The sequence below is a fragment of the Ornithodoros turicata genome, chromosome 1 (assembly GCF_037126465.1).
Source record: "Ornithodoros turicata isolate Travis chromosome 1, ASM3712646v1, whole genome shotgun sequence".
Lineage (NCBI taxonomy): Eukaryota > Metazoa > Arthropoda > Arachnida > Ixodida > Argasidae > Ornithodoros > Ornithodoros turicata.
The window spans coordinates 100,166,318-100,178,782 of NC_088201.1; the positions used below are offsets into that span (position 1 = coordinate 100,166,318).

A 12,465-nucleotide genomic window follows, 5' to 3' on the forward strand; every position below is an offset into this window, starting at 1 on the left:
TTTGTGTGCACAGACTGAGGCTTTTACATTATGGCATTCGATGCATTGCTTTCGTACCAAGAACAATGAAAAACATTGCATATATTGGGAATTTTCACTTCAAATTTGGATGATTTTCAGCGCATAGTTACATGTATGTTGTGGTGGTGCCATATTTATCTGTACTCTAGTAATGAGTTTTGAGATTTAGTAGAATTATGCCACAAGTCTATGAATTACTTGGTTTGGGATTGGAGCATGTGCAGCAGCTTTTTTGGAAGACACATGAAGGGCATCAATGAAACGTAGATTGGTACCAATTAATTACAGTGTACATATTATTTCAGAATGAACCACTATATCAAGGCTGCCGACTGTCTCTAGCTGAAAGCCTTCTGCTGGTGATGGGATTCATCCTACGGCACAAGGTAACAAAAGAGGCTGCGCAGAGTCTTGCCATGATAGTACAAGAACACTTACCTGCCGGAACAAGCTACCCAGCTACCAAGTACCTGTTCAACAAATATTTTGATACATGTGCAAAGCCACCGGACCATCATTTCTATTGCTACTGTGGAGCGTACGTTACTGACAAGTCGGGTAATTGTGTATGCAGTGAGTGTAGCCGATCCCTGGACACTAAAGAACTTCTGAACAAAGGACAATACTTCCTGTCATTTGATTTGGAGAGTCAGCTTACAGAAATGCTCAAGAAATTTGAGGCATCTCTTCCGAAGCTTTCGCCAAGGATTAACATGGAGACGCCATACGGAGACGCATCGCCGGCCAGTTGCAGCGGTAAGTAGGAGCTGTAGTGGGCCAAAACTGGAGCTGTCGTGATGACTTCCTTGATCTAGTTGAAGGAATGTTCGCACTCCGGTGACCAGAGCCAAGTCGCCTTATTGCACAACAGCCTCTTCAAAGGAAACGCAATAGTCGAAAGTTGAGGCACAAATTTTCCATAATAATTTACGAGCCCTAACAAGGAGCGCAACTGTTGCTTGTTAACAGGTCTGGGCGCTTCCACAATCGCTTTAACCTTTTCAGGTGACGTATGAATTCCAGAGGCACTGATTACATGCCCTAGATATTCGAGACTGTCTTCGAAGAAATAACACTTGTTTCGTTTTACGCGAATACCACGCTCCACCAACCTCTTCAAGACTGCATCCAAGTTGGCCAGGTGTTCTTCCGGTGTCGACCCCGTAACCAGTAGGTCGTCCAAGTAACGCACACCTTCGGTAATCCTTTCAGGACGTTCTCCATTATACGCTGGGATATCCCTGGGGCTGATGCGATTCCAAAAAGAAGACGATTAACTTCAAACAATCCCTTATGAGTATTAAGGGTCAAATACTTCTTAGATTCGTCACACATTTCAATTTGTTGGTACGCTCTGCTCAAATCTATCTTCGAGAATTTCTGGCCACCAGCTAGGCTTGACAGTAATTCCTCGATTTTTGGCAGAGGGTAATGATCGATGTCGAGCATTGGGTTGACAGTTGTTTTGTAATCGCCGCAGATACGCAGCGATCCATCTTTCTCGATTACCGGTACTATTGGCGTTGCAAACTCGCTCACCAGTACTGGGTTAATGATTCCCAAGTCTTGCAACTTCAACAACTCCTGTTCTACTGCTGGCTGTAGCGCAATAGGTACACTGCGGGCTTTCATGAACGTTGGGCGACTACCGTCCTTGAGAAAAAGTTGTGCCTTCACACCTTTCACCGTCCCCAGCTCATCCTTGAAAATGGCACCGTACTTGTCTAGCATGAATTTCAACTTCCTTCTGACATCTTTCGCGGTATCCTGGGGCACACTGACACGACAGAAGTTGCACAGCGATGGCCAGTCCAGACGTATGCAGCGTGACCACTGACGGCCCAAAAGTGGTGGTCCAGGCTGGTGAACGACGTACAAGGGCAACGACGCAGCTTGGTTGTTGTACTGCACTTGTACTTGTACTACTCCTAGCGGCGCAACTTCTTCACCTGTATAGGTCCTTAGCTTCAAATCTGTTTTCTGAAACTGGCCATATCCAAATGTGGCTTTGAAATCATGAGCAGAAATAACGGAGACGGCTGCTCCAGTGTCTAACTCCATGGTGAGTGGAAACCCGTTAACAGTCATTGTTACACCAATAGGATCGCTTTTTCCATCTTGAATTTCTTTTATTGGAATAGATAGTGTCCGAACTGTGTCATACCTTTTTGGAATAGGTTTTCCGCCCTGATATCTCTTCCGCGCCCTGGACTTGCAAGCTCTGCGAATGTGGCCTTTCTTGTTGCACTGATAGCAAGTGGCATTGATGAAAGGACACCATAACGAGGCATGCTTTGCTGAAGCGCACCCATAACATTCTGCAGACAAGCCGCTACGTGTTTTTTCCGCCTGTATCTTGAACAGGTCACCAGGACTTTCGTACTTTGCATGGGTCGCCGTGGCATTCTTGGAGGCGTTTTCCAGTGCCAAGGCCTTGTCGACGGCTTTTTGAAAAGAAAGCTTTTTATCTTCAGTGAAGAGTACACGTTGTATTTCAACTCGTTGAAGGCCGCACACGAATCTATCACGTAGGGACTCGTCCAAGAACAATCCAAAGTCACACGTTTCTGCCAATTTGCGCAGTGACGCAACAAATTCCGTGATGCTTTCATTGTCTCGTTGAGTCCTCCGGTGAAATTTTGCTCGTTCGCCGATGACTGAAGGTTCGGGAGTAAAATGTGCCCTTAGTAATTTAAGCACTACATCAAAGGTCTTCGACGTTGGCTTGTCTGGACTACACAGGGACTTCAGCAGCCCATACGTCTTAGCACCGACGATACTAACGAGCGCGAAAACTTTATCAGCGTCTTCAATGTGGTTGACCTGTATGTACGCTAGCAAACGTTCGTCGTATGCTGGCCAATCACTTGTTGATTCATCAAAAGGTTCCAATTGACCTACTTGCATATTTCGTGCCATTTCTGCTGCTGCGCTCGGGCGTGTATCCGTTTTAGCTTCCATGCGTGGTTCTTCTGAGCTCGTCGCCAAAATATGTCATGTCGCAGGGTAAAAGACCAGGCCGTACTTGCAGCAAACGCTTTATTGTTGGCGCAATGAACAGTGCCCCCGGCGTGGGGTGCCACACAAATGACAGTCTGGCGCACCGAACTGTGCGCGCCTTTTAACAGAACCAGACGAGTAGGGGGAGGAGGAGGAAAGCAGATAGCGCACGACGTAACATCGATAAGATACCAGCATGCGTGCGCGGGAGCATACATGACAACCACCAAGATATTTCCAGGCCCGTGCACTATGTACAGTGTGGCAAGAGCCCCCCCCCCCCCCCCTGTTAAATATGCACCAATTTAAAGGGAGGTTAGGGTGCCTTTGGTGCTTTCATGAAGGGGAAGTTATTGCTAAAGGAAGAGGACACACAAGAGTGTACCCCATAACTGATCGTGAACACGCCATTCGCACTTCTGCTTCCGTCATCCTGCAGTATTCTACAAGGTGTATTACTTAAACTGGATGTCGTTGATTGCAGTGATATTTTGTGTAAGTGCATAACAATCAACAGTAATGAAATCTTACATGCATGCCCAGTGACTGTCAGAATAGAGTGTTGGTAGATGATCCAACTTGTATTGTTCGGAGGTTGTGTATGAGCATGTTGCTCCATCTTCGCCCATGTTGCTATTGCGTACAAAAACATACATGTAACACTATTATACAAATTAGAAGGTGTAGAATATATTAGAATGTGTAGTACCCGTCAAGAGACTTTTTGGCCAATTTTGTTGCTGGGAAGCACTTGGTTTGGAACATTCCTAGAGCATCTGCGACATTTTCAAGTGCACAAAATGTTTCACGACGGCAGTTCAGAGTGTCGTTACATGTGTTCATGCGGTACAGAGAATAGAACAGAAGTAGAAAGAAAGAAATGCAGCACAGAGACCTAATAAAAGATGTGACCGTTATTTTCACTGCTGAAGTCAGTGCAAAGAGTACGGGTTTTGTTACTAATTCACCTATCATTCTGCAATTTGCAGTGGCCTGTAGAGATGTGTGGCTGTTTTCTAGAACAAACATCTGTAAGCGAAAGAGAAACGGCATTCACAAAAATATGTTTATTGCACACCTACACCGACGGGCTTTGATCTGTATGCCAAGAGTTTCAGGAGATAAACCTGCACATGAAAACAGCAACGAAACAATTTGAGACAGCGAGCGTACTTTTGTGAATGTTACGCGCCAGCACATATCAAAGAATGCATTCGATCAACGGTGTGCAGATTTCATTCCTGTGGATTGCTCTGGAAATGCAAAAAAATAAAAAAAGGTTCCGCACTCCCATGAACTAAAGAAACAAAAATGCTCAAGCTTGTGCGAAACCACGGTGTTTGTAGATAGAGGCTATGTGCGAAAATCGATGTCCGCGTGCAGTTGTTTCGTATCCAACTAAAATAATCCCTTCAGTGGCATATTTCATCTTCGGAGGCTATGACGGAGACGGAGGCAGGAGGATGCAGCTATTATTATTGTGCATTGCCAGAAACGTTTGCCGCTGGTACGGCGCCATATACACACAGCTCAATTAGCCACATTGAATCTTGACCTGGTCTCTGGCTTTATAACATGTTCAGGTGAATTATTCGAACGCCGACATACTCACCTGAGCTGCAATACAGCAATAGCAACCGAGTAGATCCGGGTGAAGCCCGAGGGCACAAACCTGTCAAACAAGCCACCGTTGCCACCGCCACGCCACGATAAACAATCCCGACCGTGGAAGACGAGCGCATGCGCCTTGGCCCTTGGCCGTGCTCGCTGCCGTGTACGCTACTTCGCGATGGTGAGAGAGGTTGCTGTGACTCGCCCTGAGTCTGAACTATTCATGTGTACCCAATTATACTTTTTTTTTGAGTAACTAACTTTGTACAACATCGAAATCTAAATGACGTTTTTACATATGCATTGTGCTTGCATGTGAACATTTTGTTAATAAACATTCTATACAAAGCAATTAGAAATTTCATACTCAACTTTGACATTCAAATGGTATACAACAAGGTCTATACATTTTTATATGCCATTTTATGTCATATTTTGTATTCATGTTGTGCAATTCCTTTTGTATAGGACTCCTATACATTTTTCAACATAGGTATAGAGGCAATATACAAGTATATAGGAACATATAGCGGCTATACACCAAGTGTATAGGCCATTTTCATAAGGGTAGGCGGTTCCATTCACAGAGAATCAACCAGCCGTTCTGTTTCCTTGCCGAAGCTGCATATTCCAAAGTTTGGAGGGAAGTTGCAAGACTGGGCCAGGTCCTGGGAACACTTCCAGGTAACGATCCACAACAACGGTGCGCTAGCTCCAGTAGAGAAGTGTTGTTACGTTACCGAAGAGGCCAAGCGCGCCATTGATGGGATCAGCCTTAGTGGAGCTAATTACCAGACAGCTGTTGAAGCCCTGAGGCCACGGTTCGGACGGACCGATCTCCTTGCAGCCGAGCACATCGATGAGCTGCTGTCACTCCGCGCAGTGCAAGGTTCCGGGGACGCGTCGCAGCAACGTCACGTATTCGACGAAGTCTCGCGCCATACGAGGGCCTTGGAATCACTGGCAATTCCGCAGTCTGGTTACGATGTCGTTCTCTATAGGGTTGTTACTCGCTGCCTCCCACCCGATCTCTTCGTACAGTTTCGGCAAAGAAGGAAGAACTTGGCCTCTCCTAGCGAGAGAGCGACAGCGCAGACCACAGAGTCCTCTACGCGCACATCGTCCACTGCCGCGAAGGTTCGTGCACTGATGGACGCCTTACGCATTCAAGTGGAATCAAGGGAAGAAGCCGCTCTTCACCGGCCTCGGCATACGCCTCCGGCCCACGCGGAAAACGAACCGCCAGCTGACGTGTGCACATAATCAACACGCCCTGATGGAGCTCCGCCTTCACCACCGCCCGATCCCCCTTCGTGCGCCCTTTGCCGCGCGTGCGATCACCCCACGGCGACTTGTCCAGCGCCGCCCACACCCGAGGGAAAACGGCGAAGCCTCACGTCAGCGCACCGATGCTTCCGCTGCGCCAAGCAGAACCACTTGGCCCGTCAGTGTAGCTGTTCTGCTAGCCTCACGTGTACGAGATGCCACGGACAACACTTGACTGTGCTCTGCGACATACAACCGAAACGCGAAGCTAGAGAGCGAACCGCCCCGAGCGTTGGACCGGTTTCGTCATCGCCAGCGCCAACACCTGAAATCCAACCCACCACAGCGTCAACCTCGTCTACTGTCACATTTCTGCAGACCGCCGTGGTTCAGGTTGCCGGACCTGGTGGATCCGCGTCCGTACGTATTCTTCTCGACAACGCAAGTCAGAGAACATTCATCACCGAGGAACTCACTCAACGGCTTCGATGCCCGGGATTGGCATTCGAAAGCCTCTCAAGCAATATAACCAGGCAACTTCCCACGTGACTGCGCCCCTGACTGATGGTATTGTTTTCTTAAGCTGCAACAGATGCTTTCTACCATGAAAGTATAACATCAGTTGGCATTGCACGCATAAAGCCTTGGTGAGCTCAAAGCCGTTGTGTGTATTCTTGTTTTATCTTAGGAAATGTACACCCTTACAACAAGCATTAGCAAACTCTTTATGGCTATACATAATGCATAATTATTTAATTAGATTAAAGGAAAATGTATTGCCATGACCAGAGGCGGGCACCCTCACGAAGGCGTACGAGGGTGAGGGTTTCCTCACCCCTCACCTCACCCTCACCTCACAATATTTGAGGTGAGGTGAGGGCCAATTTTTCTGGTGATGTTTGAGGTGAGGAAAATCTTCAAATTTTTTTAGGTGAGGAAAATATTTTTAAAAAAATTGAGGTGAGGTGAGGAAATTTAAAAAAAAATTGAGGTGAGGTGAGGAAATTTTCAAGTTTTTTAAGTGAGGTGAGGAAATTTTCAATTTTTTTTAGATGAGGTGAGGAAAACTATGGGAAAATTTTTTGAGGTGAGGCGAGGAAAAATTTATGAACGCACACTTTATGAAAACTTTTCCCTCGCGTACACGGGATATCTTTCCTTCTTTCCGCAGCTTCTGTCTCTTATCTGGGCGGGGACTGCCCTCCTCTCTCGCCGCTGATCAGACGCCCGACTTTGCGCGCCAGTCGCATACCCGCAATTGAACCTCAATTTCCGCGCAACTTTTATAGGTATAGCAATCGTTCCACGAAGCGTTTTCTGTGATTGACTAGGCCAAATCCTCCAGCAAGAAGAAAAAAAGGACGATACATTGACTAAGCAATTTAATGAGTTCAATTTCGAAAATGTATTTCAATGGCAAATTGATGAAACTATTTGTATTTGGTGACAAACTAAATGTCGAGAAGAAAGTTGTTTACCCCTATATTTTTCCGTTAAGCCGTTTTCTTATAATGGTCAAATGACACGTTTCGTGCCGCACCCTGTATGCACTCACGCTTGAGGTATATGCATTTACATTGGTAGTCACTCAAAGCCAACGCGCATCGAATGCACAATCTTCATATCGAATACACAAATAGCTTTAAACAATTGAGGTGAGGTGATGTGAGGAAAATTTCGAAAAAGAATTGAGGTGAGGTGAGGAAAAGTCAAAAAATTCCTTTGAGGTGAGGTGAAGTGAGGAAAATTTTTGAATAAAAAATTGAGGTGAGGTGAGGAAAAATTGTAAGAAAAATTTTGAGGCGAGGTGAGGTTAGGAAAATTTTTCTCCCAGAAAATTGAGGTGAGGGCGAGGCTAGTGAGGACAAACGCCAACCTCTGGCCATGACACCAGCTCAATTGTCTTGTTTTGTTATTTTTAAATTTGTCATGCACATCAGTGCACCTTGTCCATTCAACATGGCTGCTATCTTGTCCCGTGCTAGTGTTGTCTATAAGTGTGGGGGGTTCTATGGGAACTTTACATGCGGAAGGGGGATTCTGCCCACGTTTCCCTCTCCTAAATGCACTACCAAATGTATGTTTCCGGGGGGGGGGGGGTTAAACCCCCTAACCCCCCGTGACTACATCGCTGTTGACTATGCTATTCTAAACCTACCGTGACACCACTGAACCAAAAAGCTAAACAACTCTGCTTTGTTTCAACGAAGATGCAAGGAGCTAAGACGGGTGCAGCCATGTCAGAGCCAATCACTGCAGAAATGCAAATAAGAGCAACATTTGTGGAACCTGATGTTCGAACAGCTACTGGGAATTCAGAAGATCATACTGTGCGTGAAAATAACTGGCACAATCACAAATGTTTGGATGTTCGTGTGCCTTGCCTCAGCAACTGAGTTCCAATGTATGCTTGATTACACTTATTTAGCATTTGTGACATGAAGGGAAAAAGTCCTGAAGAAACTGCAAATCTATATTGTAGATCTACTCTGTATACTCCAGTTGGGTCACACAACTTGGTTGATTCATTTTATAAACCTTTGTTTCACACCTCAAGGAAACATAGCTCTTCAGTAACTTCAGTGAGCCAAAAATGCAGTAAAGGTCCAGTTTTGGATATTTTTACTGGTCTTTTTGATCGTTAGCAATACATCGTTCCAAAATACAACATAAATTCCAGTTGGACACCATATCAATGAGCCTGTTGGCTTGCACTTCATCAGAGCGGCCCTCTGTTGGCTGTCAGGAAGATATTGAACAAGAAACGGGTGGCTGGTTGTTCCATGCAATTCTCAGTGTGTGTGCCTATCCTGTTTGCTGCTAGGGTGTCACTCCAATGAAGAAATGTGACACCCTGGTGTTTCGTTGACTTTTGTCCCAAGCTGTACAAATATTCATGCAGCTTTCCAACGAGATTCTAAGAGCCTGCCAGGCAGCAGGAAGTACACCCAGCCAGAGTATTTCTGTTCAATTCATGTTGAAAGACCTTCACACCTACATCATTTACTCATGAATGCAGCATTGTCATGTGACAACACATGAGAGTCCATTAATACTTTGAACATGCATTGAGCTTTACGCCTCTGGTTGGGCATGAAACAATGAATCTTTGAGTGAGCATACCATTTTCCAAATTGCAAAACATCAAAAACAGTTTATTAACATGGCTCGTGTCTTGTGCCATCTCCAACTAATAGGAGAGTATTACCAGGCTGTATCCATGAATCGGTCTTAACAATAGCCCCATTTTCACGATATCCCAAAAAACCCTTAACCTGGCTAACAATGTTCTTACGCTGGGGCCACATGAACCCACTCGGGTATGATCCGTATGGTTTCTGGGCATTGTGCTCCATGAAAATATCGTGTGGAAACATCATATTCACTTTGTTAAAAGGAAAGCTACGTCTGGTGTCTCCTCACACGCTAAGCATAGATGCTGTTAACGTTCTGTGCGCTGTCGTTTATCCAGAATCACAAACACGGACGGGTGTTGAAAAAAAATGGGAGGGGGGTCAGTATTGTAGTTACGTCATTACAGCTTAACGTATCACGACCGACATGTGTCTAACGCTGAAATCGCAAAGGCACCCTCTGTAGGAGGTGCACTGGTGGAAAAGTTTGGGGGTGTCACTGAACATTTGCGGGGTTTAGGGGGGTCTGGATAAATCACTGTGTGCGCTACGCCCTTATCCACTCACATATCACCTATGGCCTCACATATACCTTCAACCCCTTCTCCTTACTGCAGATTATTCTTTTTTTAGATCCTGATGAGTCTGTCTCATTTGCTTTTCCCCTTTACCGCATCCTCAATGTACACCAGCTTGTGAAGTATGAAGTACCTCAGGTTATGTACCAGCTATTTTACACACCTTCTAGTCAACTTCAGTTAGCCATTCACACTTGTACCACACCCTTCTCTCAGGCATGAGCACAGTTAATTCTGGATTCCTACTTATCACTCTCTGCTGTGCAATATCTTTGCTATTTGTTTCTGATACTTGACATGTGCTCTTGGTATTTCTGTTACCCTCAAACTGTGTAGACATTTGCATTGACTGTGTCTTTGACTGTTCAACAGGGCTTGCCCTCTCAGTCCTCTTATCAGTAATCAGTGTACACTGTCATAGAATAACAATAAAAATCTCAAAGCTAAAAAAAAAAACAATTCTCTGAAACACACCTGTGTGACTGATTCTTTCAACAACCTCCTCATGGGGGACAACATCGTGGGGGACCCTGGAGCACACGTCCCGTCATGTCCTACAACATTGCAGATGAATCATCAATGCAGGTTGCCCCACGCGTGACGGAACTTTCTGATTTTATGGACCTTTCTCCTTTGATGTTCTTCTCTATAAGAGCACCCGATCAGTTACAAATATAATAACACTTTAAACACCCACCTTTCAATATTTTTGCTCCTGTGCCTTTTGTAAAATGGCTCTTGGCTGCTTTCTGCATTTCTTCTCTCCATGCATGAAGATCTGAAATCTGTAATAATAAAATCTCAGTATTAACAGAATTCTCATGTGGTTTATTTTGTTGTTCCCAATTAAGAATACAGCATGGGAATTCTGAGTAAAAACACAAGTACAAAATAATAGGAATAATTAAGCACAACTAAAGTTCTGAGTCTGGAACAGGGTGACTTCCTTCTTTCAGAATTAGTCGAACTCGACAGTATGGGTGTACATTACACACCAGACTGCCGTTTTCTGCAACAGCATCATTTGCTGTAACACCTCCAAAATAAGTGCATTGAGCGCGAATGGCATGTGTGTGTTATAGTGTAACAGAGCATGAGACGTACCTACCAGCGACAGAATTGCACTCGTGCTTCTCAATTGACTCAAGTTTCAAGTTGTGTACATCTGGTGCTGCTGTTGCCTGGGCTCAGAGAGTGCAGCTTAGAAAAAGTGCACTTGAACTTGCACTTCTTGCATATCTGTAGTAACAAAGCGGTCCACGGAACAATTTTGTACAGACGCCCTCACCTTTTCAACCGACCATGCAACTTGCAGGCGTTACTGAAACGTTCCCTCACGTACCTGGTGAACATCGACGGGCGTCTAGTGAGGAACTTGAACGGAATATTCAGCAAATTTGCTTCACCACTACCACAAATCGCATCCTCGAGCAAACCGCTGTCTGCTAGAGCATGCGCACGCGAAGCGAGCAAACGGCAAGGCGGCGGCAGCGGCAGCAAGGAACGACACGTGACCTTACTGCTGGGGTTTTTACTTTAAACTTTATGGAGGATCACGTGGTGGACAGGAAGTAATGGCGGTTTTGACACGAGCGACCGCCAGAGGGGTCCCACCGAAATCGGTTCGAAACGGCCGCTGCTGTGTTTCCTTAAACAACGAGATTTGGCCGAGGCAGACCACACTTAGGGACGACACAAACATGTAAGCCTTAACGCCCAGATTTGTTGCAGAGTTGTTGCATTTGTTGTGTTTCCTTCCTCCATGTGTGCCACGGACTTCCTGGGGGCCGATTTCAGTACCTGGTGACAAGAAATAGCTGCAGTATAGTTACTAACTGTGTAACGCAGTTAGGACGCATCCGGACTTGCCCCCATATCAGGAAGCTGCATTATCTTTTCCATGGTGCTGTTGCACAATACAATACAAAAGGGGAACTTCATAAATTTGTACTTTTGCGAAGATGATCTTGGGGCTCCAGCGACATGTAACTTCTTCGGCACCCGCACGGAAAAGGACTGTGTGACGGGATTGGAGGCGTGAAGCGACTTGCGGCAAGCCTTCAGAGACCATTCTAACAGTAAACATTAACTCTTCGGGGCCTTTTCTTGTGGGCTGAAGAATGCCTACAAAACATATTGCCAATGTCGCTCCCTTGCATTGATGTGTCATGGGAGCAAATTGCGTTGAAAGCCAACACTACCTAGATAACACAACGCCTCTTCATGCTTCCCTCTCCCTGCGTGTGACGTTACGCTAGTTGCCCGAACCTGATCCCGAGTTTGATGGCCCGATGCATGCTGATGGAGGCGTTGCGCAACTTGCCGGTCACCTCTCCAGGCTTCTATGTCTGTTTCGTGAGATTTTGATCTGTGCGTCGCGTACTGCATTGTCAGGTTTCTCGACTGACAGGTACGTATACTTTTGGAGCGCTCTATGTAGACCCATCGTCGCGCTTAAGGTGCTTAAGGTTTTATGTAACCATTTAAGTGTTCGAAGGAGTAAAGTAGCATTTTCAACGTTCAGATAAATATATAAACATAGAAGTGTTTCATTCACCAGTTGGCCTTGTTCCTGAGTTGATGCTAAATTCCATTACGTTCGTTAAAACATCACTTTCAACAAGAGCGCGACATCGCTTTCTCAGGCATGCTCTGGCGACCGTCCAAGTATCAGAGGGAAGCAGCGGAGGGGCAACTAGCGTGACGGCACGGCGTGCATGAAGAGGCCTTGTGTTATCTAGGTGGTGTTGTGAAAGCACGATACGAAATGACAAAAGCTATTCCAGGCATACATGATTTTCATTACTTCAAGCCCCTTTCAACGAGAAAAGTGAAGATCCGTGTGAGGTCACTGT

At 45.7% G+C, this 12,465-nt stretch overlaps 1 protein-coding gene across 1 annotated transcript; it reads right to left on the bottom strand.

The window, feature by feature from the left end:
- Positions 1-1,137: 1,137 nt before the first annotated feature.
- Positions 1,138-2,940, bottom strand: LOC135380054 (uncharacterized protein K02A2.6-like). Its single transcript, XM_064612490.1, has one exon. It carries the CDS (start codon positions 2,938-2,940, stop codon positions 1,138-1,140), a length of 1,803 nt encoding a protein of 600 aa, XP_064468560.1.
- Between the last annotated feature and the right edge of the window lie 9,525 nt (positions 2,941-12,465).

What these genes read in the sequence shown, in the direction of transcription:
- LOC135380054 (XM_064612490.1), bottom strand. Translation starts at nt 2,940, where the DNA reads ATGGCACGAAATATGCAAGTAGGTCAATTGGAACCTTTTGATGAATCA.